At 43.5% G+C, this 23,980-nt stretch overlaps 1 protein-coding gene across 1 annotated transcript in view; it reads right to left on the reverse strand.

Annotated features, from left to right (window-relative positions):
• Positions 1–23,980, reverse strand: part of TM9SF4 (transmembrane 9 superfamily member 4) — a 44,333-nt gene that overhangs the window by 15,852 nt on the left and 4,501 nt on the right. The window contains exons 2-6 of the mRNA XM_037497144.1: positions 12,700–12,813; positions 7,143–7,242; positions 2,069–2,237; positions 1,838–1,967; positions 208–331 (exon numbers count right to left, since the gene is read on the reverse strand). Of these exons, the coding sequence (XP_037353041.1) occupies positions 208–331; positions 1,838–1,967; positions 2,069–2,237; positions 7,143–7,242; positions 12,700–12,813 (637 nt within the window). The remainder of the gene's footprint in view (positions 1–207; positions 332–1,837; positions 1,968–2,068; positions 2,238–7,142; positions 7,243–12,699; positions 12,814–23,980) is intronic.

Raw genomic sequence — 23,980 nt, forward strand, 5'->3', positions numbered from 1 at the left:
TCAAGGTGCCCGCCCAGGACACAACAGATTTCAGTTCTCCCCTCACCCACACCTTTTGTGATGAGAATAATAGCGACCCTACCTTGGTTGGGTCCATATTTCACATTGGGACCTATAAGCCATTTCAGCAATCAAGTGTGAGAAGACCCTGGTGTGGAAGCCTAGACCCATCCAGCCCTGCCCCTCTGGTCGTACCTCCCCACTCACCCTCCAGCCTGATGCTCTGGGGAATCACCTCGAAGCGGACGACGCGGTATGTGTGCTCCTGGTCCTCTTCCAGGTCCTCCCGATGATAGTAAAGGATGAAGGATAGGTGATTGTGCAGGTAGATCTAAAACAAGCAACAGAGACAACAAAATAGGGAGTAGCCAAGAAATAACTAGAAAATCCCTCAAGGAGATCATCTCAAGTATTAGTGCCCTCCCCTCACCCAACTGGCCCAGCTGTCTCCAAACCGTTCTCATAGTACTCCCCTATTCCAAACCCTCCAAGGCTCCCGGGGGCTTACCATGTAAAAGCCCAAATCCCACACCCTGACCATGAAGGCCTTCCACCCTGACTGTCCCCATCTTCTCAGATACATAAGCTCACCTGGCCTTTCTGAGTCTTCCCTGTCCATGAACACTGCCTGTACTGCAGCTCTGTTCAAGACATTCAGACCCACTAGAATTGTAGCCCTGCCTTCACTCAGCTCAAGGCTACCTCTTTCTCAAGGCACACCCCTCTGTGACATCCTAAGCACATGTGTTCCCTCTGAGCTCCCTAGCACTGACAGTCACAGCACTGTCACAGGCAGTGAAAGGCAACTTGGACTAGAGACCTCAGATCTTAGGCTGTCAGTTTCCTTCCCAATTAGGATAGAAGCCTTCTGAGGACAGGGGCTGTGCTTCAAGAGAAATGTTTTGTTCTTTACTCCCTAAGTAGTATGTGCTCATTTTAGAGAGTTAGAATAATGAGAGAATCACTGTTACTATCATTGCCACTATCAGAGTATTTCTCAGAGCCCATGTGCGCACTATGAAGTGCTTACTTATATTTGCTTACTTGTATTATCTAATTTGCTCTGCAAAACAAACCCAAAGAACAAGTGTGGTTATTTATTACTAACATTTCAAAGAGAAGGAAACAAAGGCTCAGAGAGGTGAAATAGGTAGGCTCAATGACACTCAACCACTAGTAAGTGATTCAAAACATAGAAAGGACACTGCATGCTCCTGCCCAGTACTTAGCTCTCTCTCCTACATACTGATGAAATTCCAGACTGTTTGCTTTCATCTTATTGACGTGAACTCTGACGATTTTGGGACAGTGCCTTCCACCTCCCATGCAGCATCTGCCAGAGCCCTGCCAAAGCACTCAGACTTCTGATAATTTTTTTTGAAAGATTTATTATTATTATTTTTATTTATTTATACATGCACTGGGTACAGTCAAAAGCGCGGGAGGGTGAGAGATTTCACCAGAGCCAGAGCGGGGAGCAGAGCAGGCAGAAGGACCCAAGTACACTGCTGAGGGGAGCAGCGGGTGGCAGGAGAGGTCTGCACGCCATGTGGGACCCTCCTCCGGTGGCCGGGGAGCAGCCGGGAATGGAACCAGCACTGCAGAGGCTGCGGGCAGCTTTGCAACCCAGCGCTCAACCGCTGTGCCACCGGGGAGGCCCGACTTCTGATATTTTAGATGTCTACCAGGGGCTCTGGGAGGAACTTGCCATGGTTGAGCCACCATCTTTTCTGTGTTGTAAGTCTAAACCTAAAAGTTTCCCCTTCTCTGTGGCTCCAAGTGCTCATGACATTGGGGTATGGCTCCCCAGCTTACTGAGCACACCAAGACACTCTACCTTGTTGACATCCGTGAAGCCAAGCCGGTAGCCGTGTTCGAACTGCACATCTTTTTCCTTCTTCTTGTCATCTCCATCGCGGTTGGAGTAGAGTTCCAGCCGGGTGGCCACAGGCAGGTTGTCGGCAATGCTGGAAACCCAAGGCTCCCGCTCAGTCCCTCTGGATCACCTCTCCCCTCAGTGCCCTCCCTATGTGAAATCGAGATCAGCAGGGAGCAGAGGACAACTTACAGGTGGACGTAGTAGTCCTCTGTGATCCGCTCAGCCACGAGCCGACTCTGTTCCACAGTCAGGGTCACTGGATCCTTAGACTTGCTGCACAGAACTTCACACTTCTTTTCACTGTTCATGAGAACCTGGAAAGGGGTGTTGACAATCCGGTCCCCTCTCAGCACCTCTCCTGCCGTAAGAGAGACAGATGGAGCTCAGAGCTTTAGCCCTGAGCTAAAGAGGTCAGCAGAGACACAGGGCTGACTTGCAAGGCCCTCAGCAGTTCTGTAGCCTGGCACTAGTGATCTGCCCTATCCGCTCTTGCCCAGCTTGCCCACTTGACACCACCTGTAGCACTCGTGCCCGCCCCGCCCCCGGCACCCCCCACCATCCCAGCACCATCAGACTCTTCTGAGCGCATCAGACAAGCCATATCATTCCATGTCTCTGGGTCGCTTGTCATTTTCTTTGCCTGGAGCCCCTGCTCCACATCTTGGGAAACTCCTTGTCCTTCGAGCTCAGCTTCTATTTTGCTCTCCAGAAAGTCCGTTATTTGACCTCTTCAGGTTAGAGCTCATCACTCCCTCCTCTGATTCTATACAGAGGCAGCATCATGCAATGGCAGAGAGAAGAGGCCACCTGCTATTAAACGCTGGCGCTGCCACTTACTAGCTTAGCAGTCTTGTTAAGTCCTTTGACCTCACTGAGCCTCAATTTCCTTATCTATAAAATGGGGATAATAGTACCCAACACACAGGATCACATTAAGAAATAAAGTACCAGGCACAGAATAGGTAGGCAGCAACAAAATCCTATTTCTACCATCAACTTTACCTCTGTGCCTTTTCATATGTTGATGATGTGACACTATGATGGTATGTTAAATTTCTGCCTCCCATGACTATGAGAGTTTTCAAGGCAGACAGAGTTTCTTCTCTCTGCATCTTTAGATTCTGGTTCAGGCAGTAAGGGAACTAGGTAAAACCCAGCACCTGAAAATTTTAACCAAAACACCTTTTTACTTTATGAAGTGGCATGCCCTCATGTGCCTCATGTGCTGTCAACAGCAGGTACGGACAGTGGGGTATCAACTACACCCAACAGTGCTCTCATTCTGAGCTGTTCAAACAACTCTACTGCATGTTGCAAACTGGGGCAAGCCTAAGGAACAAGCAACACCAGTACAAGGACTAAAGCCTCTATGTGCATTTGGTGTAACACCTGCCTACTAGTGTGAACCCATGTGATATGGGACTCTGCCTAGTCCACTCACCCCCCCTCCTCCCTCTGTCCCTCTGTTCCTCCTTCCCATCCAAAACCTGAACTAGGTACTAGCTGAGGGCTATGCCCTGAATGTATAATGTTCAACAGACATACTCATACTTGGATCATAAGGCCTTGTGGGAAGACATACTTGGATCTTAAGACCTTGTGGGAAGACAGAAAAATGAAACAATTGGGATATTGAGAATATGCTGTATAACAAGAGGAACTTGCTCTAGACATCGGGAGTAGGTCTAGGAAAGTTTCTGAGGAAGTGATGCTTGAAGTAAGCACTAAAGGAAGAGAGGCATCAACTAGGTAAACAGATAGGGGAAGAATATTCTAGACAAAAAAAACAGTATGTACACAGGTCCCTTGGGGGTGGAGGAAGTGTGGTTAAAGTTGAAAGGCCTGTGTGGTTGCAATGCAAAGACCAAGAAGGAGAGAGCTGAGGTAAGCTGGAGAGATGAGACAGAGCTGGACCTCAGGGGACCTGTAGGCTACACTGGAATTCGATATTTATCTAGGAAATAACAAAAGTCAATGAAGGATTTCTAAAAGGGGCAGAGAAGGACATCATCTGATTCTGGTTACAGAAGACCACTCTGGCCATTCTGTGATGAAAGCAGAGAAAATGTAAGGAACTGGCTAGGTTGATTGCAGTGAGTCATATTAGTGAGTGATGAAGGAAGATGGATTAGAGGGTTTGGTGAGGGTGGAAATAAATACATACATTCAGAAGCTACTTGGGAGATGAAATCTAGGGGACATGGTGCTAATACAAGGAATAAGTAAAGAGCAGTGTATATTAGGAATACTCTGAGGTTCCTACATACAGATTCTAGGTGGAAAAAAAGGAATAGCAAATTTAGACAGAAGCCAATTTTTCAGTTTGGGTAAGCAGAGTAGACATGCCCAATTTAAGGCTAAGAGGAGAGAGAGGTCAGGGCTGTAGATGGAAGCCGTGAGTCGCTGGTATATAGCTGGCAAGTAGCAGAGCGGCAAGCTGCATCACCGGAGCACTCTTTCCTCTACGCCATGCCCTACTGCTCATTTCTTTTCAGTTCAACAAGGAACTTACTTGAGGAGAAAGAACATACAGAGAGGGGAAAAGCCCTACAAGTGAAGGGGGTATCACTTCTTGATATTTAGAACTTAAATTTAAACCAAGAAAGGGGAAAAATTGGTCTGGAGTGGCTCATTCCACTCTGGAAATATTCTTGTTAATTTTTACAGCTATCTAGTCACACTAGAGGAGCAATAAGCTCTCAGGCCCTAGGAGAGTCTGATGTACACTAGCACATCTGCCAGGGATACTTCAGCACACACTCTATGATCTGAATCTCCACCAATGTCACAATCATGGGCACAGCCCTCAGACAGCTCATCTGAGCCTTTTTTGGAGACAGTAGCCTGGACAACAGAAACAATCTAACTTTAGAGTTAAAATCCTGGGCTAGCAAACTATAAATCAGAGACACAGAGCAGGGGACAAGGAGGGGATTTTATGGGGATTACATCTGAAAGGAAAAATAAAAAATGAACAATGCTAAAATATATATATATACACACATGAATATATTTAATAAAACAAAACAAAAACTGGGCCTTCCTGGTGGCGCAGGGGTTAAAGCACTGTTAAGCTATTGCCAACCACTATGGCCTGAGTCTGATCCCTGGTCAGGGATCTAACCCACATGGCGCAGCAGACCTCTCTTGTCTTACCTGCTGCTCCCCTCAGCAGTGTATTTCAGTCAGTCTGACTATTCTGCTCCCACTCTGCCTCTGATGAATCCTCTCACCCCCCACACCTCTGGCCTACACCCCAGTTCTTATATGCATAAATAAAATAAATCTTTAAAAAAGAAAAAACAACAAAACCTGGGCTAGTATCTCAACTTCTCAACCTGTTGGCCACTTGGCCCCAAGCAAGTCTTACAAACTTTTGAAGTTGCTGTTGTCGCCACTGTGAAAAGGAAGCTACCACATTGGACTGCAGCTATCATAAAACTCACTAAGAGTATGCAGAACATGGTGCTTCAAGAAACTCTGGCGCCAGAGTTGCTGGGGTCTGGCCACTTACTAGGTGAGTAACTCAGGGCAAGTGGCTGGCCTCCTTGTGCTAACTTCCCTTATTTATGGTGGAAGGTTTATAAGAGCAGCTGTCTCAGAGGGCTGTTGTACAAATTAAGTTTAAGCAAAGAAGTGCTTAGAACAATGCCAGGCTTGCAGAAAGAGCCCCAGTAGTAATAGTGACGACGATGATAATGCAGAATACAAGGCTTACACTCCAACAGGTATTCAATCAAAAATGTTTCTGCTCCATTCCGGTAGGACACTTTTTTATTTATTTTTTTTGTGGGCCCCTCGCCAGTGGTCGGGGATCGAACTGGCGCTGCAGAGGCTGCAGGCAGCCTCGCAACCCAGGCTCAACCACTGTGCCACCAGGGGAGGCCCAGGACATGAACACTTATTGAGTCCAGTAGCAATGTGCCAGGTGCTAGGTCAGAACTGGCAAAGAGAAATAAATGTAAGATATGATCCTTCTGCTCAAGAAGCATCTGGACCATGGAGGGAGGTACTACAGAAGGACAGAATGAGCTACAATATGGCAGGAAACTTTTTATATAGATGTCTCCATTTCGATGAGGTAGGAACAGTTCCCAGCTTCAAAGAAGAGGCAGCAGAAATTCAGAGGTTACAGTCACCTAGTATCACAATGAGGTGCCTAACTGTGAAGCCCTTGCTGCCTACCAATCCATACCAGCTCACAGGGGAAGAGAGGAGCTGCTGTGAGGGCCTGGTATCAGGAAGCCTGGAGACCAGGTCAGGCTTCCCAGGCAGAGGAGAGGTGGCCAGAACATGGGTGGTTAAAGAGAATAAAGAAGGGTAAGGGTCAGCAGGAAGGGGCACCTACAAGTCAGTGGAACTCAGTCCAGGGCTTGAGATAGGCGCTATTGCCCACTTTAAGCCTGCCTCCAGCAGGTCTGGACACCCAGTACTGATTGGTAAATACATCTGTCTGCTAGGGGTTCTGGAAACATCTGAGCCATGGGTATCCCTGAAAGAGAAGGCAGCCCTTTTGGGGTGTGTTCAGTTCTCTCCGTTAACGTTACTAGGCAAAGAGAAGAGGGAAGTCTCCTAAGTTCCTTGAGGTTCAGGAGAGCATCTGCTCATGTTTTTATCTTTAGGACTTAGCCCAGAGTCAGGCACAGAGGCATGAACACTTGTGTCCTGTACAGAAATTTCCAAATGTCTTTTCCTTTTAAGCCTGCAATTCTGCCAAATAATTATTTGAATTAGAATAAAATGGCTACTATTTATGGAACACTATGTCAGACAATGGGCTGGGTGTGTCACACATTATTTGACACAAGTTCTTGCACAGCTTAACAAGAACTATGGTGACTAGAGTTCTTATCAAGAACTCCTTTCCTCTAGGGCCAAAGCTCATCACTTACTCTTTTAATTAAAGCAAAGCGGGTTACAGAAGCTACAGGATAGCTAAAAATTAAAGGAGAATGGGTCTGAGTACTAGCAAAGGGCACCAACTCTGTCAGAAGTCTGACTACATGGAGCCCAAGCCCGCTTAGGCACTCATTAACAGCAAACCACAGGCAAGTCACCTAACTTGTCAAATGAAAATAATACCAGCAACTACCTCCCTAGTCCTATTATAAGGATTAAGTAAGCTAATATGACATAAACTATGTAGAATGGTCTCCAGCACACAGTAAGTACCATATTCCATAAGGGTTCACTGCTCTTATCATCATGAAAATCTGGGTTTCCCTTTGGGGCAGGCTGACAGCAGTATGGAAGAAGCACTTACCCAAATTCTCTGCCTTGTAGGTTATTTTGGTGGGCTGGCAGAAGGGCAGTGAGTAGTATTCATAAGGTAGCTGGGTTCGAGAGCTGGTGAGCTTCACAGCCTAGTGGGAGAAGAGAGATGGTCATGTCTTAATCCAGAAATCAAGATGACTGTTTCAATAATCCTCTCTGATGCCCACATAGCTTTAGTGCATTCAGTAATACCTAATAAGCAAACTAACTGCAGTACTGCAGTAACACACAATTGTAGTATACTACAGACTATGATTCTGAATTATTGCACATTTGTTTTAGCTACTTTATAGATTTTGTTAAAATCACAACCAAATTCAATAGATACTGAGAATCTTCAACATGCTGATATCCTTTGACCCTATAATTTCATTCCCGGGCATCTTTCTTAATGAAATAACTCCAAATATGAGTTATTCACCTGATTCCTAAGTAGAGCGGCCTTCTGCCCCCAGTCTCTCGGGCAGTCAAGTTCTCTTGCCTCAGGCTTTGAACCTGCTGCCCTCTCTGCCTGGCTCTGAGCACATCTGGTCCTTCTTACATTTACGTCTCAGCTGAAATCCCCTCAATCTGGGGATCCTTCCCAAATCATCTTTAAAAGAATTCCTCCATTGTTCTCTATTTCAACACTCCTATGTAGAGATCTGATAAAATGTAAGTATTTTGTTTACCTGTTGCTTTTTAAAATCTGTCTTCCCGATGGAATTTAAGATTTAAGTTCTGCTAGGGCAAGGATCATGTGTGTCTTGCTCACCTCTTTAACCTCAGTGCCTAAAGAGTGAGCACAGAGTAGGTGCTCATTAATTATTTGCTGAATGAGAGAAGGAAAATGGAAAAACAACTAAAAGTCCCCACAATGGGAAACTGGTCAAGAAACCACAGTATGTTCATTTACCCAAATATTACACAATTAAAAATGAGGGTTAAGAAGACCATGAAGAGGACCTCCCTGGTAGCTCAAGGGGTTAATTAAGTACAGCACTATGAAGCTATCCGCAGCCTTTGCAGCACGAGTTCTATCCCCCACCAGCCAGGAAGCTACCCACATGATGCAGTAGACCTCTCCTGTCTCGCCCTCTGCTCCCATCAGCAGTGTGTTTCAGTCAGTCTGTCTATTCTGTTCCCCACTCTCTCTGGTGAATCCTCTCACCCCACCCCCTACCCCGCACCTCTGGCCTGTACCCCGGTTTCTTGTATGCATAAATAAATCAATCTTTGGGAAAAAAAAAAGAAGACCATGAAGAAGAATGTTTAGGAAATGAGGTATAAAGCACACAGAACAGAAGCCTAGAGACAGTCATAGACAACTCCAAAACCATAGACAAAATAGAACCAGTTAAAGTGCTGCACAAAATAAGTTTTAATCTAAATGTAACAAAATTTATCTTTAATATTTAGGAACTTTCCGACCATTCCTCATACACTATAAAAGTAGAATTTGGGCCCACAACCCCTAAAACTTCTGCTTTGGAATTAGGAACTGTTGCAACTTTAGAAGGACAATGGGATATAAAATACTACAGGTTTTGTTAACACCATCCAGCTAGGTTTGGAGCAGCATTCCACATTCAATGATTATATAGGAATTGCAGAAATATCCACACAGGGACCTCCCTGGTGGCACAGGGGTTAAAATCTCAGCATTATCAAGCTATCGCCAGCCACTGTGGCATGAATTTGATCCCTGTCCAAGGAACTAACCCACATGGCAAAGCAGACCTCTCCTGTCTCATCCGTTGCTCCCCTCAGCAATGTATTTCAGTAGATCCACCTTTTCTGCTCTCCACTCTATCACTGATGAATCCTCTCACCACCCCCCCCCACCTCTGGCCTACACCCCAGTTCTCGTATGCATAAATAAAAATAAATCTTAAAAAAAAAAAAAAAAGATATACCCACACAAAGTGGGAAGAATCAACGTCAGTCTCATGTCAGTTCAGGTCAGGGCTTGTCTATAACAAGTACAACTGGGTTGCAGAGCTTTCTAGATGGGAGGTTGCGGGACTGAAGACCTCTATTAAGTATTTCATGAACTGCTTAAAGCAAAATGGTCAAGAAGTTACTGGCCATTAGACTAGCCTGTAATTTTGTGTTACTTCTTAGCATTCTTTTTTCCTGGGAAAACAAAGAAAGAAACAAAGAAATAAAAAACACCTTGCAAAGAGAATGAGTTCCTCCCTTTCTCTTTCTCCTGGCAGGCCTGCAAGCCAGAGTCACCCTGTCCCCTCTGCTTGGTAAAGGCCCTGGGAAGAAAGGTACTGCAGCGGCTAAAAGATGGGGCTCTGCAATGGAAACAACCCAAATGCCCAAAAATAGATGACTGGATCAAGAAGATGTGGTACATATATGCAATGGAATATTACTCAGCAATCAAAAAAAAAATAAACTCATGCAATTTGCAGCAACATGGATGGAGCTGGAAGGGCTCATGCTCAGCGAAATAAGCCAGAAAGAAAAAGTAAAACACTGGATGGTCTCACTCATAGCAGGAATTTAGAAAACCTAAATATGGGACGAGGAAAAAGACTAATTATAATAAAGTAAAAATCAAAATCAACAAGCAACTATAAACCAGAGACACACTATGGGGGCGGGGGGAGGGGGGAAGGAGGGATTAGGGTCAAAATAAGGAGTGTGGGAATTGTATGGGGAATATAACCAAGATGAAAATGCATACATTGTGCAAAAATGAAATGATGTAAAAAATATATAAAATAAAAAAATTAAATAAATAAAACATATTATGGAAAAAAATGAAAATATATCATTAAAAAAAAAAAAAAGATGGGGCTCCAAACTAATCCCGTCTTCCTTACATGTGACCTTGGGCAGGTTGGTTCCCTTCCCCAGGCCTTAGTTTTCTTATCTGTAAAACACACAGTACCTGCCTCAGAGGGCTCTTGGAGGACAGCCTGAACTAAGCAAAGCATAAAGTCTAGCATGTAAATAAGCCTCAATAAATGTTATTTTAATATTGCTTCTGAAAGTTCCAAGTCCTGCTTCCAAGGAAGAGATGCTCACAATAATGCAACACTTGTAATGCTGCATGTGCTCATTACTATAGTTCTCAATGAGGTCACTAAAGGTTGTTTCTCAGACATATTTATTCACCCTGCCATGCTATGCAGTAGGAGCTGGTGATTCAGTGAAGGAGACAGATAAGCCCACTCTTTTCAGAACCTGTATAGAGGTAGTTTTCATTTTTCTACAAATGTATTATTTATATTTTTAACTTTTAAACTGGTTAACCCCCCCCCCCATAATCAGAACATGCTATAGTTGATGCCCCAATTAAGCACAATGTGTAGCTATTTGCAATTCTGCTAATATTGAAAATATGGTGGCAAACAAAGGAACATGTACAGGACAGCATGTCCCAGGGATGGGCCTTTGTGAATTTCTTGTCTTCTGCTTCTCTTTTTAAACACTGTGATGCTCAGGACAGGACAAATTCTTATTTTCATGCAACTTCACTGCTTTGTTTTTGCAGAGCAGTAAAGATGTGGTTCATGTTGACATGGTAATGAAGAAATGAATGTTTATTTTAGGAGCAGAATTTATTTTTATAACTTTGTAATGTTTGCTAGCCCTTTTTACAGAATCACTAGGGATCTGAGGAGAACTTTAAAATTTCAACTATAGGGCCTCCCCTGGCGGCGCAGGCGGTTGAGCGCTGCACTGTGAAGCTGTCTGCAGCCTTTGCAGCGCTGGTACGATTCCGGCCGGCGAGCGTCCCACATGGTGCGCCAGACCTCTTTGTCGCACCTGCTGCTCCCCTCAGCAATGTATTTCTTCAGTCTGCCTGTTCTGTTCCCTGCTCTGTCTCTGGTGAATCCTCTCACCCTCCCGCATATCTGGCCTGTACCCCGGTTCTTGTGCAAATAAATAAATAAATCTTTAAAAAACAAAACAAAACAAAAAACCACTGAAATTCAAAATAAATAAATAAAATTTCAACTATATATTATTTTTTCTATGGGGGATTATGGAGGCAGGAGAATGCCAAGTACCCTTGTATTCTGTAAACACTGTAAACACTGCATAGGAAGAAAAATTAAAAAATACACCCAAGTATTAAGAGTGGTTATATTCTGGGGATAGTAGAGGGGAACCTATCAGCTGGGAGTCCTTCAACAGGCTTACACCACCCCATCTTTCTGGTAGCAGTCTATCTCCAATGACTGGTCCATGGAGGGATGGAGGGAGCCAGTCCTCTTATCTCAGTCTGTAACAATTCTGAAGGGCCATTCCAGTTCCAGAGCTTTCCAGAAATGTTCAACTATTATATCGCAATTCATTGTCTTCCTTGGCCCAGCTCCACTTCCCTCCCTTCCTCCCACAAGCTGACCCCAAGAGCCGCCCCAGTGAGAATCACATACAAGAAGATCCATTCCCCTACCCCCCACCAGTCTAGCTTGTGGCACTGAGAATGTCACCAAAAGTACAATGTAGACATTAATCAAGATGCCCCTTGCCCCTGATCAACCATATTTTATATTGTGACTCCACTCCCTGCCCCCATACTGCCACAACTGATTAACCCACAGATGGGCAACTAGCCTGAAAAGGCGAAGAGGGCTGGTTGGACAGCTTCTCTCTAGACTCTGATTTTAAGCAATGTTTCACAATCCCTAACTGTTCACAAACCAACTCATCCTATCACTTGTCTGCCTCTCATTTTTAGGTAAATATATTTATTTTAGAAATAAACATTTTATCTCCATTAAACATGAAAACCAACAATGATAGTCATGAAATCATGAGTTAAAGTACTAGCTATATTTTCTTACCTACACTGAAAGAAAATAGCCATAAAAATAAAATATATTGATCAGCCACTTAAAATCATCTCATATGCTACCACTCAATTGGGAGAATCCAGCTGGTGGCAGGACATAAAATTGAAAAAACAGTGGAGATAAATAGGTCTTGCATGCACAGACACTATGTGTTATGCAAGGAAGGCTGGTAACAGAGAGGATGGAATAGCTGAAATGGGAGGCAGAGAGGTCATAGAGAAAGAAACAGGATGAGAGAGCGACACGGAAAGACACGGAGACAGAAAGACAGACACACACACACACACCTCAGAGAGGGAGAGAAGGAGGAAGGCAGAGAGAGAGAGAGAGAGAGAGAAAGAGAGACATAAAGAAACAGCAAGAAATGAAGACAGAGCCAGAGACAAAGAGAAAGGAAGGAACAGAGCGAGAACACGCAGGGAGGGCCGCAGAGTCAGGGGGCACAGAGAACAAGTGAAATGCAGAGGCAGTGCTCCTAGAACTGCAGGACTGCTGCTGGCATTTTTATTTCAGCCTTGACAGCAGGCAGGGAAGCCTCTTTTTCCCAGGGTGAGTGCTTTGTTCTCTGCCCCACAGGAGGGAAAAGTCCAGCTCACCAGCGTTTTAGACACTCACGTCCTCTTATCAGACACTAGCCACAGCCTCCATATCACTTTACCTCTGCAGACAGTCCCACTGCCCTTCAAGCTAGATCCCCCAGCCAGGCTGCCCAGCACAGAGGCTCTAACAGTCCAGAAATGAACTTACCTTGATTTCTACAGGATCGTTCTGGTGGAAGTTGGTTGGTGCGACCCCAGGGACATAGAAGGCGCTTGTTTCACTTGTGAGAGACAGAAGCAGCAGGGACCACGGCAGCCAATCCTGCTTAGAAGAAGAGACGCTGTGGTCAGAATGGGAGGAAAGAAGTTAACATTCCTCTGGAACAGATCAAGTTATATCACCATCACCTCTGCTTTAACATACCCACTTTTGTCCTCATTGAGAAACTGGAGGCCTTTGGAAGTGCTGCCTCCCAAATGCCCCCAAGAGCTCTGAAAAGGACAGAGTCTGAAATTCCAGAAATGAGCCCTGAATGAAAGAAGTACAGCTGTCCTCTGAACTCAGGGGCTAGAGGCATTGGCCTCCCTACAACTGACTGCACGTTAACTTTTGATTCCTCCAATTTACAAATAGCCTGTCAGTTTATATACATTTTGTATGTTCTACATATTATATGCTATATTCTTTTTTTTTTAAAGATTTATTTATTTATGCATACAGCAGCTGGGATGCAGGCTAGAGATGCGTGAGGTGAGAGGATTCATCAGAGACAGAGTGGGGAACAGAACAGGCTGACTGACTGAAATACACTGCTGAGGGGAGCAGAAGAGGTCTACCTCGCCATGTGGGTTGCTCCCTGGTGGGCCGGGGATCGAACCTGTGCTGCAGAGGCTGCAGATCACCTCATAGTGCAGTGCTTAACCCCTTGCACCACCAGGGAGGCCTATATGCTATATTCTTTTTTTTTTTTTTAATTTTTTTTAAGATTTATTTATTTATACAAGCACTGGGTACATTCAGAAGTGCGGGAGGGTAAGAGAATTCACCAGAGCCAGAGCAGGGAACAGAACAGGCAGACCGACGAGAAATACACTGCTGAGGGGAGCAGTGGGCAGCAGGAGAGGTCTGTGCGCCATGTGGGACCCTCACTGGTGGCCGGGGATGGAACCGGCGCTGCAGAGGCTGCGGGCAGCTTCACAGCCCAGCGCTCAACCGCTGCGCCACCGGGGAAAGCCCAATATATGCTATATTCTTAAAGTAAAGTAAGCTAGAGAAAAGAAAGTGCTAAGACAATCTAAGTGGATTATCATAAAGGCCCTTATCCTGTTATCATCATGCAGAGTAGGCTGAGGAGGAAGAGAAGGGATTCAAAAATATCCATGTACAAGTGGACCAGTGCAGTCCAAACCTTGTGGTTCATGAGTCAACTGTAATTAACATTAAATGTCACTTCCATAGAGAAGCTTTCAGTGACTCTCCTATCTATTATAAAACAGCATCCTCAGGGCTCCCATCTCCCATTACCCACCCCCCAATTTACGTAATTCATTTCTCTGCATGGACTTATTTACTGAACATGTACAATATGCATTGCTTTGTGTATCATTTGACCCCTTCATTCGAATGTAGTGTTTGTGGCAGCAAGGGCTGTGTTCCCAAAGCCTGGAAAAGGGCAGGTACCCAGTAAATAATGTGCCTACAGGACAGTCATATGGGAACAGAAGGCAAGAAAGATCAATTACTGGCCTCAAAAAATTCACTCCATCAAAGCTTCTATTTCCCTTCATTAATTACAACACTTCGTACCCTCAAAGAATCATCCAGTTCTTCTGGTCTGACCAAAGAATTTTGTTGTCCACACACCTAGATCACCAACTCGATTATGCTTCTGCATCTTGGGAATGTTTTGGACACTCACGTCCTCCTGTCAGACACTGCCCACCGCCTCCGTATCACTTTACCTCTGCAGACAGTCCCACTGCCCTTCAAGTTAGAGTCCCCCAAACAAACCCCAAATACGGATGATTCTTTCTGGAGTTCAGTTTTATAGGGAGTCAGACTCATTCAGCGGGCTTGCCCAAAATGTCAATTTATCTGATTTTTACTTAAACAAGTTGAGAAAAAAATGGCTTTAAAAGTTTAAGGGTCTGAGCTTGGCACATTTTTTTTTTTTTTTAAGATTTATTTATTTATTTATACAAGCACTGGGTAAAGTCAGAAGCGCGGGGGAGTGAGAGAATTCACCAGAGCCAGAGCGGGGAGCAGAGCAGGCAGAAGGACCGAAGGACACTGCTGAGGGGAGCAGCGGGCGGCAGGAGAGGTCTGCGCGCCATGTGGGACCCTCCTCTGGTGGCCGGGGAGCAGCCGGGGACCGAACCGGTGCTGCAGAGGCTGCGGACAGCTTCGCAACCCAGCGCTCAACCGCTGCGCCACCGGGGAGGCCCCTGGCACACTTTTTATAGATACATAGGTCAAAGTCTTAAAAGCAATATATTCACAGAAAGTTTTATCACCCGTTTGTTGTAACTGTTTATAAGTATCTGCCAGCTGATTTTTAAAAAATGAAATAATAACCTGAGCCCAATAAAAACAATGAAAAGTGGCTAAGACAGCTGTAGTGTATTTGGTAGTAAAGTGGTGAGCAGAATTAAGGGTTAGGTAGGATTTTTAAAAGCAATGACAGGGCTAGAGGGTAGAAACTGACTCATGGGGGAGGACTCTGTCCTTTACTTTCAAAAACATTAAAATATAAATTCAGATCTATAGGAGAGTTGTAAAGACAATATGAGAGTTCCCATATACTCTTCCCCTAGTTTTCCTTTCATGTTAACATATAACTATGGGGAAGTAAGGCTTTCAAAAATAACTAACATTTGGCCTTCCAGGGGCACAAGAGGTTAAGTCTCAGCAATATGAGGCTGTTGGTGGCCGCTGCACCTCTGGCCTGCACCCCAGCTCTTGTATGCATAAATAAATGGAAAATAAATCTTAAAAAAATGTTTAAAAAATAACATTTAAAAATTTCTGATAAAGTAAAACATATACAGTAAATAATTCAATCAGTACAAGCGGGCATACCATTACACATAAATACCCCCTCCCACTTTAGTTTCCCATATACAGCTATCACCAGCTCCTTGAAAATCTCTCTAGAGACATATCTGTAGACAGGCACAAGGGGAAAGGCTTAGTAGTATGGGTTTGCTTTGAATACAATAGATTTTTCTTCTTTCTGAGTAGTGATGGAAAGTGTACCAACTGTAGACTGATCACAGCAACCGATTTCCTCTCAACCAGACAATTTCCTCCATGTGACCAACAAGTCGTCAGAAGATTCTGGCCCTTCACTCTTTGAAACCTTTGGTAAACCTCATTTGTTGGCCCATGGAATGTGAGTGCTTTGTGTGAGGAAAGTAAACCCAGTCCCCTTTTTTCCTATAATTCCTCTTTGTACATGAATTCCTATAATTCCTCACTGTACAATGCTAGTTAGACAAATACATTGGTGGCAAAATTGCCACCCGAAAATTGTTTGAAGGAAGAAAACCCTCAACCTTGAATTTTTGAAAAATGATACAGAAAACAACCCTCACACAAATACTCAATTTATGTTAGAGGAAGGATCAAGACAAGAGAAATAGCAAAGGATAGTTCTATAATATGCTAGAATATTGGAATAATTTAAGTTGGCAAACAAAAGCAATTCAGAAGTTCAACTTAGGGTACTCCAAGATGACAATGTTAAATATTAAATGCCACTGTGCTGGTGCTCTCCTATGGCTACAGGGATTACGTAAATGGAAATACGTTGGGGAAGGGCAATTTGGCACACTCTATCAAAAGTCCTCCGAAAGAACATTCTCTGACCCTCAATCTGGACATATTAAGAAAAATATGGCAAGTATGCCAAAATGTACACAAAAGGATGTTCACCATAGCATTATTTAAAATAGTGAAATAAAGCATCGCTTACAAAAAGTTCAACAAGCAGGGGATAGAACAAGGCACAAACTCCACACCCCCTTCCCTTAAGTTATCTTTGAGAAAATGTTTATAGAGGGAAAAAAGGGCGATCTGAATGACAGACCTTTCCCTTTTTAAGTATATCTGCATTTTCTAATTTTTCTTAAGGGATTATATAGTATTTATAACACTTACGAAAAACAATACAGCAGACAAAAGAAAACATCACTCTTCTGAACACCTTGGTTAATCTGAATTTGGTACAGAAGGACCTCTGCCTGCTAACCCCAAAAAGTCTTTCCAGTAGTACCTCCCATTTCTTCTTTCAAGCTTTTGTAAGCAGACTTGCTTAGGTGAGGCTGCCTTCAAGCTTTTGCTCAGACTGTTTCTGACACCTGTCCTTGCCTTATTCAAGTTCTAACTACCCTTGGAGGTCCAGTTGAAATGTTTCTTCAAGAACCCTTCAGATCCCCACAGGGAAAATGCCATTTCTTCCTCACTTTTCAAGTACTCATAAATATCTTTAGAATGACAATAGAGCCAAGAGAATGGAAACATTACCCAGTAACCAAATGAACTGTTACACTTACATATGTTCAAAGATTTCCATTTAAATCATTTGACAAATATTAAAATCTGTACTTATTTTAAGGTCCTCCTACTACAGTATTTTTCATGTGAATTATGGTTAAGCATCTGCCATCTCTTCACCTGCACTAATCATTTGTTTAGCTTTGTAAATGGGAGTACTCAATAAATCTTTATCAAATTAATAGTTGTACCAACCAATCTCTGAATATGAAACCATTTATATACAGGCTGAATATTATGGTTTTCAATCTTTGGTGTATCCCCTTAATAATTTTTTTAACCCTCAAATTTAATAATTTCTTGAAACCTCCCACCTTTTCACCTGTCTAAGGAGCTGGTTTGAAAATCCCTGAGACCATCTATTATTCCTTTATCATATCTGTAAGTCTAGAATAGTGGTTCTTAACCCTGATGCATATTAGGATAACCTAGGGATAAATGAATGGATTAAATTCCCAGCCAAAAGGCTTGGAATGGCTGAATGGATTAAAAAAACAAAAAACAAAATCCAGTGATGCTGTCTACAAGAGATTCACTTTAGATCTAAAGACACACATAAGCTGAAAGTGAAGGGATAGAAAAGATATCCCATAAAAATGGTAACCAAAAGAAAGAAAATGGCTATCCTTAGATCAGAGAGATTTAAATAAAAACTATGTCTGAATGAAAGAAAAAAAATCCACACGATCATTTACATAGATAGAAAAAGCACTTGGCAAAGTTGATCATCCATTTATGATTTAGCTCAACAAAATAAAGGCCATATATGAAAAGTCAAAAGTTAATATCATTATTTCTTGCTTTCCCCAAGTAAACAACAATTTCCTCTCCTAAGAAATTGAACACCAGAACTTTGTGCCTTATTATATATAAGGTGATTTGAAACCAGGGCAGAGGATTACAATCTCCTATGGTTATCAAGCCAATTAAACCTACAAAGTTACTACAGTTCTACCTTCTTTTGAAACATAACCCTTCAATCTTAGCAGAGAGACATTGCCCTGGCGAACTCACTGAGCTCCCTGAGAGCTTAGGTTGCAAAGGAATGTAAAGCAAATTCTGAGAGTTCCATACACTTTTGTTCAAAGTCTCAACCAAATGTAGCAAGTAGAAGACCAATGTAGCACACACAAAATCGAAAACTAACAAAAAACCACAATAAGGATAATATTAACTCTGATGGGAAAATAACACCAAAAAGCAATAAAAAGTCAGAGTCACCGAGCATCTACAAAATAAGTACAAGGCAGTGCGGCGCACACACACTCCTCCTTTAGTTCATTTAGTCCCTGCTTTGTGCTATGCACTTTCGAATGCTGATATGCACCATCCTCACAACTACAACTACCTAGAGATTTTTGTCATCATTTTGCAGATGACTGCCAGTTAACCCAAGACTCAGAGACGAAGTAACTTGCACAAGATTGCAGAAGAACAGGTATACCTATATAGAGGCAGGTGAGTTAAAAAGGTTGTGAGCATGTGATGATGATGATAACAAATGGCAGTTATACTGTTTATGTTTGGCATAATGGAGTTCTGTTTATATAAACTGATATAACATAAAAGTCTTTGGGTCTTAGACATAGTTTCACGCAATAACCCAATTAATCACAATATTCCTATAAGGTAGAGGTCATTATTATTATATTATTTTTATTAAGGTAACGCTGATTTGCAACACTGCATACCAGAAGGGGGTAAAAAACAGCCAGAAATCAGTAAAGACGAAACATTTGGCAATATAGTAATGTTAGCTCAAGCTGGGTGATGGGTAATGGTAATTTGTTATACTATTTTACTTTTGTGAATGTTGGAAATTATAAAAAAGGTGTTTTTTTTTTTAAAGACACTTTTATGTGCATACAAATGTGGAGAAATATTTTTTTAAATCAAAAAGATTATTTACTTCTGATGAACAGATTGGGGGTAGCCAAGTGATGTTCTTTTCATTTATAGCTTTTTAAATACTCTGCCATATACATGGTTCACCCATATTCAAAATAAATATATCTGCATTTAAAGAAGGGGGAGGAAATGGGCTGCCTCTGAAGATACTTGGGTGAGTTCCCCTGAAGATGTATAGCATATGGAGTTACAGGTAAGAAAGATGACGCGGGGCTTCTGACACGAGGTATTTGGGAAACCAGACCAGATCAGCAATCCTTAACCCAGGAGAGATTGTGGCATACCCCCAAGAACCTTATAAAGACAACAGTCCCTGTTCCCATGGATAAGGAAAAACAAAAACAAAAAAACCACCCTCCAAAATGCAGGCTTTGATGTATGATTCTGGTAGGATTGGGGACCTTGAAGTTCACAGGCCCTAGTAAGACCCCTGTACTGAATACCATTCCAACTTCTTCCTTTAATTCATTTCCTCTGTACCTCTGATACAGCCCGATAGAGGATATTTGATCTACAGTTCATTTCTGTAAGGGAGTGAGGAGTAGCAAAGCATCTGCTTCTAGGGAAATGCCTTTGTATCTTTCTTTACTTTTTTTTTTTTTTAAAGATTTATTTATTTTTATTTACTTATTTATTTAATTTATTTATACAAGCACTGGGTACAGTCAGAAGCGCGGGAGGTGAGAGAATTCACCAGAGCCAGAGCGGGAGTAGAGCAGGCAGAGGACCGAAGTACACTGCTGAGGGGAGCAGCGGGCGGCAGGAGAGGTCTGCGCGCCATGTGGGACCCTCTCCCCAGCCACCGGGGATGAAACTGGCTCTGCAGAGGCTGCAGCAGCTTCACAACCCAGCGCTCAACCGCTGCGCCACTGGGGAGGCCCTTTTTTTACTTTCTTTTTTTTTTTTTTATTTAGAGGCATGTTTTATTTATTTATTTATTTGTTTGTTTGGTTTGTTTATACATGCACTGGATACAGTCAGAAGCGCGGGAGGGTGAGAGAATTCACCAGAGCCAGAGCAGGGAGCAGAGCAGGCAGAAGGACCGAAGCACACTGCTGAGGGGAGCAGCGGGCGGCAGGAGAGGTCTGTGCGCCATGTGGGACCCTCCTCTGGTGGCTGGGGAGCAGCCGGGGATCGAACCGGTGCTGCAGAGGCCGCCGGGCAGCTTCGCAACCCAGTGCTCAACCGCTGCACCACCAGGGAGGCCCCCTTTCTTTACTTTTTAATGCTAGGTTCAATCTGAAAAGTCAGTTAAGTATTTAGCAAACATGTTTTGTATGGTCAGAACCATGAAAGAAAAAGGAGTCCTAAGAGATGTGAACCAGACCATTCAACCTTATTTTGCTTTAATTGGTTTCTAAGTCACGAGACTGCAGAAGCAGCATGTTAAGGAACAAGATGATGGCAATCTAGAAACCCTTTCTACTGACACCTAACACCCTACCAATGGCAAAGATACAGGTGACCTGGAAAGTTAAGCTGGTCAAGAGACCAAGAATCAAGGTCTTGCCTTCCGCTAGTCTATTCTTGAGAGCCAGAAAGACTCTCCCAAACAGTACAATGAAGGACTGCTAGGACTAAAAATCCCCCTAAACCCCTCAAATTTGCCCCACCCAGTTTGAAAGGTATGAAAAATAAACTTCTTTCAAAGAAAATAGGAAGTTTCCCCTGAGAACTGAAAATTATTTCAATCACTCACATTTCTCTGTGGCCCAAAGTTAACCTTTAGTTAACCTCTTCTTTTCTGGAGCTCTCTGCCTTGCAACTCCTTTCCCATAAATAGCATCAACTAGCAGTACAGTCTGGCTGACCTGTACAGACTTTCTGGTTCCTATTCTATGCCTTTCCTGCTGCAAAAGCAGCAACGTTCTTAATTGGCAGTCTCCTTTTTCTTTCTCAAAGATACAGTCATCATTTTAAGACCACTTAGCAACTGCTCCCTAGATTAAGAAGAAAAAAAAAAAAAAACACAAAAAAGGGTTTTGGGGGCAGAGTTTGTCAACAGCTAACTGAAATCAATTACCTAATCACTTAACACTCCCCAAGAATTCAACCACACACCCAGGATGGCTACTGACAACTAAAGACCACTTACCAAGCAGCCCCACGGAACTCAAGAACTCACAGAGCAAGACAACAGAACCAAATTAGCCACAGGAGACTCCAAACTCTGAGACTCTGCTCAGAGCCTACAGACACAGAGCAGCAATACAGAAAAGACTCAAAACTATTCTTTCAGGTTAGGAAAAAACCCACAGCAGGTCTATGGCAGCCCAGGTAAACCTCACTAAGCAACAGACATTCAGATGTAAACCCTGAGGCTAAAGAAATGCAGAAATAAAACCCATGAATTGCACTTACCTGCTTTCTCCGACTTGGATGTTTATAAAAGAACTGTTCGCCCAAGCAACAGGCCTACATGGTTTACCTCTGGAAGACTTCAAACTTTGGAGTGCAAAAGTTACAGAGACCCCACTGTGTGTGGCACTTTCATCTCGTTTCGTTTTCTCATTACAAATATCCTCAGAGGAAAGTATCACCCTCATTCAAAAAATGAGAAAATGATTTCAGGCGCACCGCCCACACAGGGCTGGGGTCCTGTTTGCACAACAATGTGAATGGACTTAAAGCCTCTGAACTCTACATTTGAAATGGTAAGTTCTATGTCGTGTATATTTTATAACTTAAAAAAAGATTTTTAAAAAGATAAAGGTTTCGGCCTCCCTTGGTGGCGCAGGCGGTTGAGCACGGCGCTGTGAAGCTGTCCACAGGCTCTGCAGTGCCGGTTCCATCCTGGCCGGCCGGTGAGGGTCCCACTTGGTGTGGCAGACCTCTCCTGTCTCGCCCACTGCTCCCCTCAGCAGTGTATTATGTTAGTCTGCCTGTTCTGTTCCCCACTTAGTCTCTGATGAATCCTCTCACCCTCCCACGCATCTGGCCTGTACCCCGGTTCTTGTATAAAATAATCTTCAAAAAAAAAAAAAAGATAAAAAAAAGATAAAGGTTTAATGAAGCCAAAAGTCATAAAGCAAATCAGTGGCAGATTCTAGCCGAGGGCGGGCCTCCCTGGTGGCACAAGGGGTTAAGAGGCAACATATGAAGCTATCCGCAGCCTCTGCAGCACGAGTTCGATCCCCAGGCTGGCCAGGGAGCAACCCACATGGTGCAGCAGACCTCTCCTGACTCGCCCACTGATCCTTTTGGCAGTGTATTTTGGTCGATCTGCCTGTTCTGTTTCCCACTTTGTCTCTGGTGAATCATCTCACTCCCCACACCTCTGGCCTGTGCCCCAGCACTTGTGTACATAAAATAAAATAAATCTTAAAAAAAACATTCTAGCCGAATTCTTTAGACCACGTCTTAGTTTCTTCATCTCTAAAATGGGCTTTTGTGAAGATTAGATGGAATAATAGATTGGGTACAATGTTTATCCACTGAAATGTGTCATATGAGAAGAACATTTTACCCTGAAGTCAAGTAACACAGGGGATTATCACAAACCTAAATGAAAAAGCCACTCAGAAGACAAGTGGGAATAGAGGGGAAGGTGGTGAATTGGACCCTCCATGGGCAATGGTCCTGATGAGGCATTTGGACCCACATTTTGAAAAGAAAATTAAAATAAATAATTTTTTATGTGAATTCTCCCAATTACAACTAACTCAAAAAGTTTTTTTTTTTTTTTTTTAAAGATTTATTTTTTATTTATTTATACAAGCACTGAGCACAGTCAGAAGCACGGGAGGGTGAGAGAATTCACCAGAGCCAGAGGGGAGAGCAGAGCAGTCAGACTGACGAAATACACTGCTGAGGGGAGCAGCGGGCGGCAGGAGAGGTCTGCGCACCATGTGGATCCTCCTCCAGTGGCCGGGGAGCAGCCGGGGATCGAACCAGCACCGCAGAGGCTGTGGGCAGCTTCGCAACCCAGCGCTCAACCGCTGCGCCACCGGGGAGGCCCCTAACTCAAAAAGTTTTAACATTCCCTGCCAGTCAACCCTCTCCACCCCAAATCAGGTCCATATGTGTGAAGATGTGGGCCACAGGATGACTGTGAATTTACAGACTTCTGGTAGAAACTGAGACCCAAAGATGTTAAATTACTTGCCACTGCACCGTCTCTCCTGCAAACTGACTTAGGAATTCAGTTCCAAATTGTTATTTGATTTTTTTGTTCTAAAGAACTGCTGGTAGCACTTAACATGCCCTCTAAATACAAAACCTCAGGACTTCAAACCCTGGAGGTGTGTCAGTTTAGTGATCAGGCAGAGGTGAGAAATCACGTTAGGAAGGCAGAGAAGGAAGCAATGAAGAAGAAAGAGATGAAACTAAGAAGTACTGGGTGTCTGCAACTGTGTCCCATTTAGTGCTAGCAAATGGTTCAGGGATCAAAGCAAGTTTGGGGGTGATCGGTAGCTCCATCATTCATCTGTAGCCAGATGGCCCTGTTCATCCTGGGTCCTTCCCACATTCCTGCCAGTGCCCAGAGATCAAAACTCAACCTTCTACAACATTCTGCAACCTGCTTCTTTAATGCTGGGATCAAAGGGGAACTTTCGTCCAAGTTGTAAAAGAGAAACCAAGAGCCTACGTCATGCTGTCTCTGCCTCCTCTGTACTTCCTGAGGGGATTAAAGGCACTCCTTTTAAGAGACTCCTCAGAGCAACACATTTGAACTAAGGACTGGGATCACCACCTCTGTTCCATGGATATAGCAGCCCCTTCAGAAACTGTGCCGGGGGCCGGGAGGGGGGGCAACTCAAGAGATTAGACAAGGTAACCATAACTAACAGCAGCTTGGAAAGATCAGGGACTATGACCACGGAAACAAAACAAAATCAATCTGACTTTATAGGCATATTGTTTAGTTTATTAGCAAAGGTAACTGAATGAACTTGGAACTCAGAAATCAAGTCCAAACCTTAATTTCAAACATGACATACATAGAAACAGACCTATAAAGGCCAGGCCTTTATTGCCCAGGGCCACAGAGTGGATCAATGGCAGTGCTGGGACTAAGTCCAGGCTG

This window comes from Talpa occidentalis, unplaced genomic scaffold (genome assembly GCF_014898055.3).
Source record: "Talpa occidentalis isolate TD23 unplaced genomic scaffold, MPIMG_talOcc4v2.1 talOcc4.10, whole genome shotgun sequence".
NCBI lineage: Eukaryota > Metazoa > Chordata > Mammalia > Eulipotyphla > Talpidae > Talpa > Talpa occidentalis.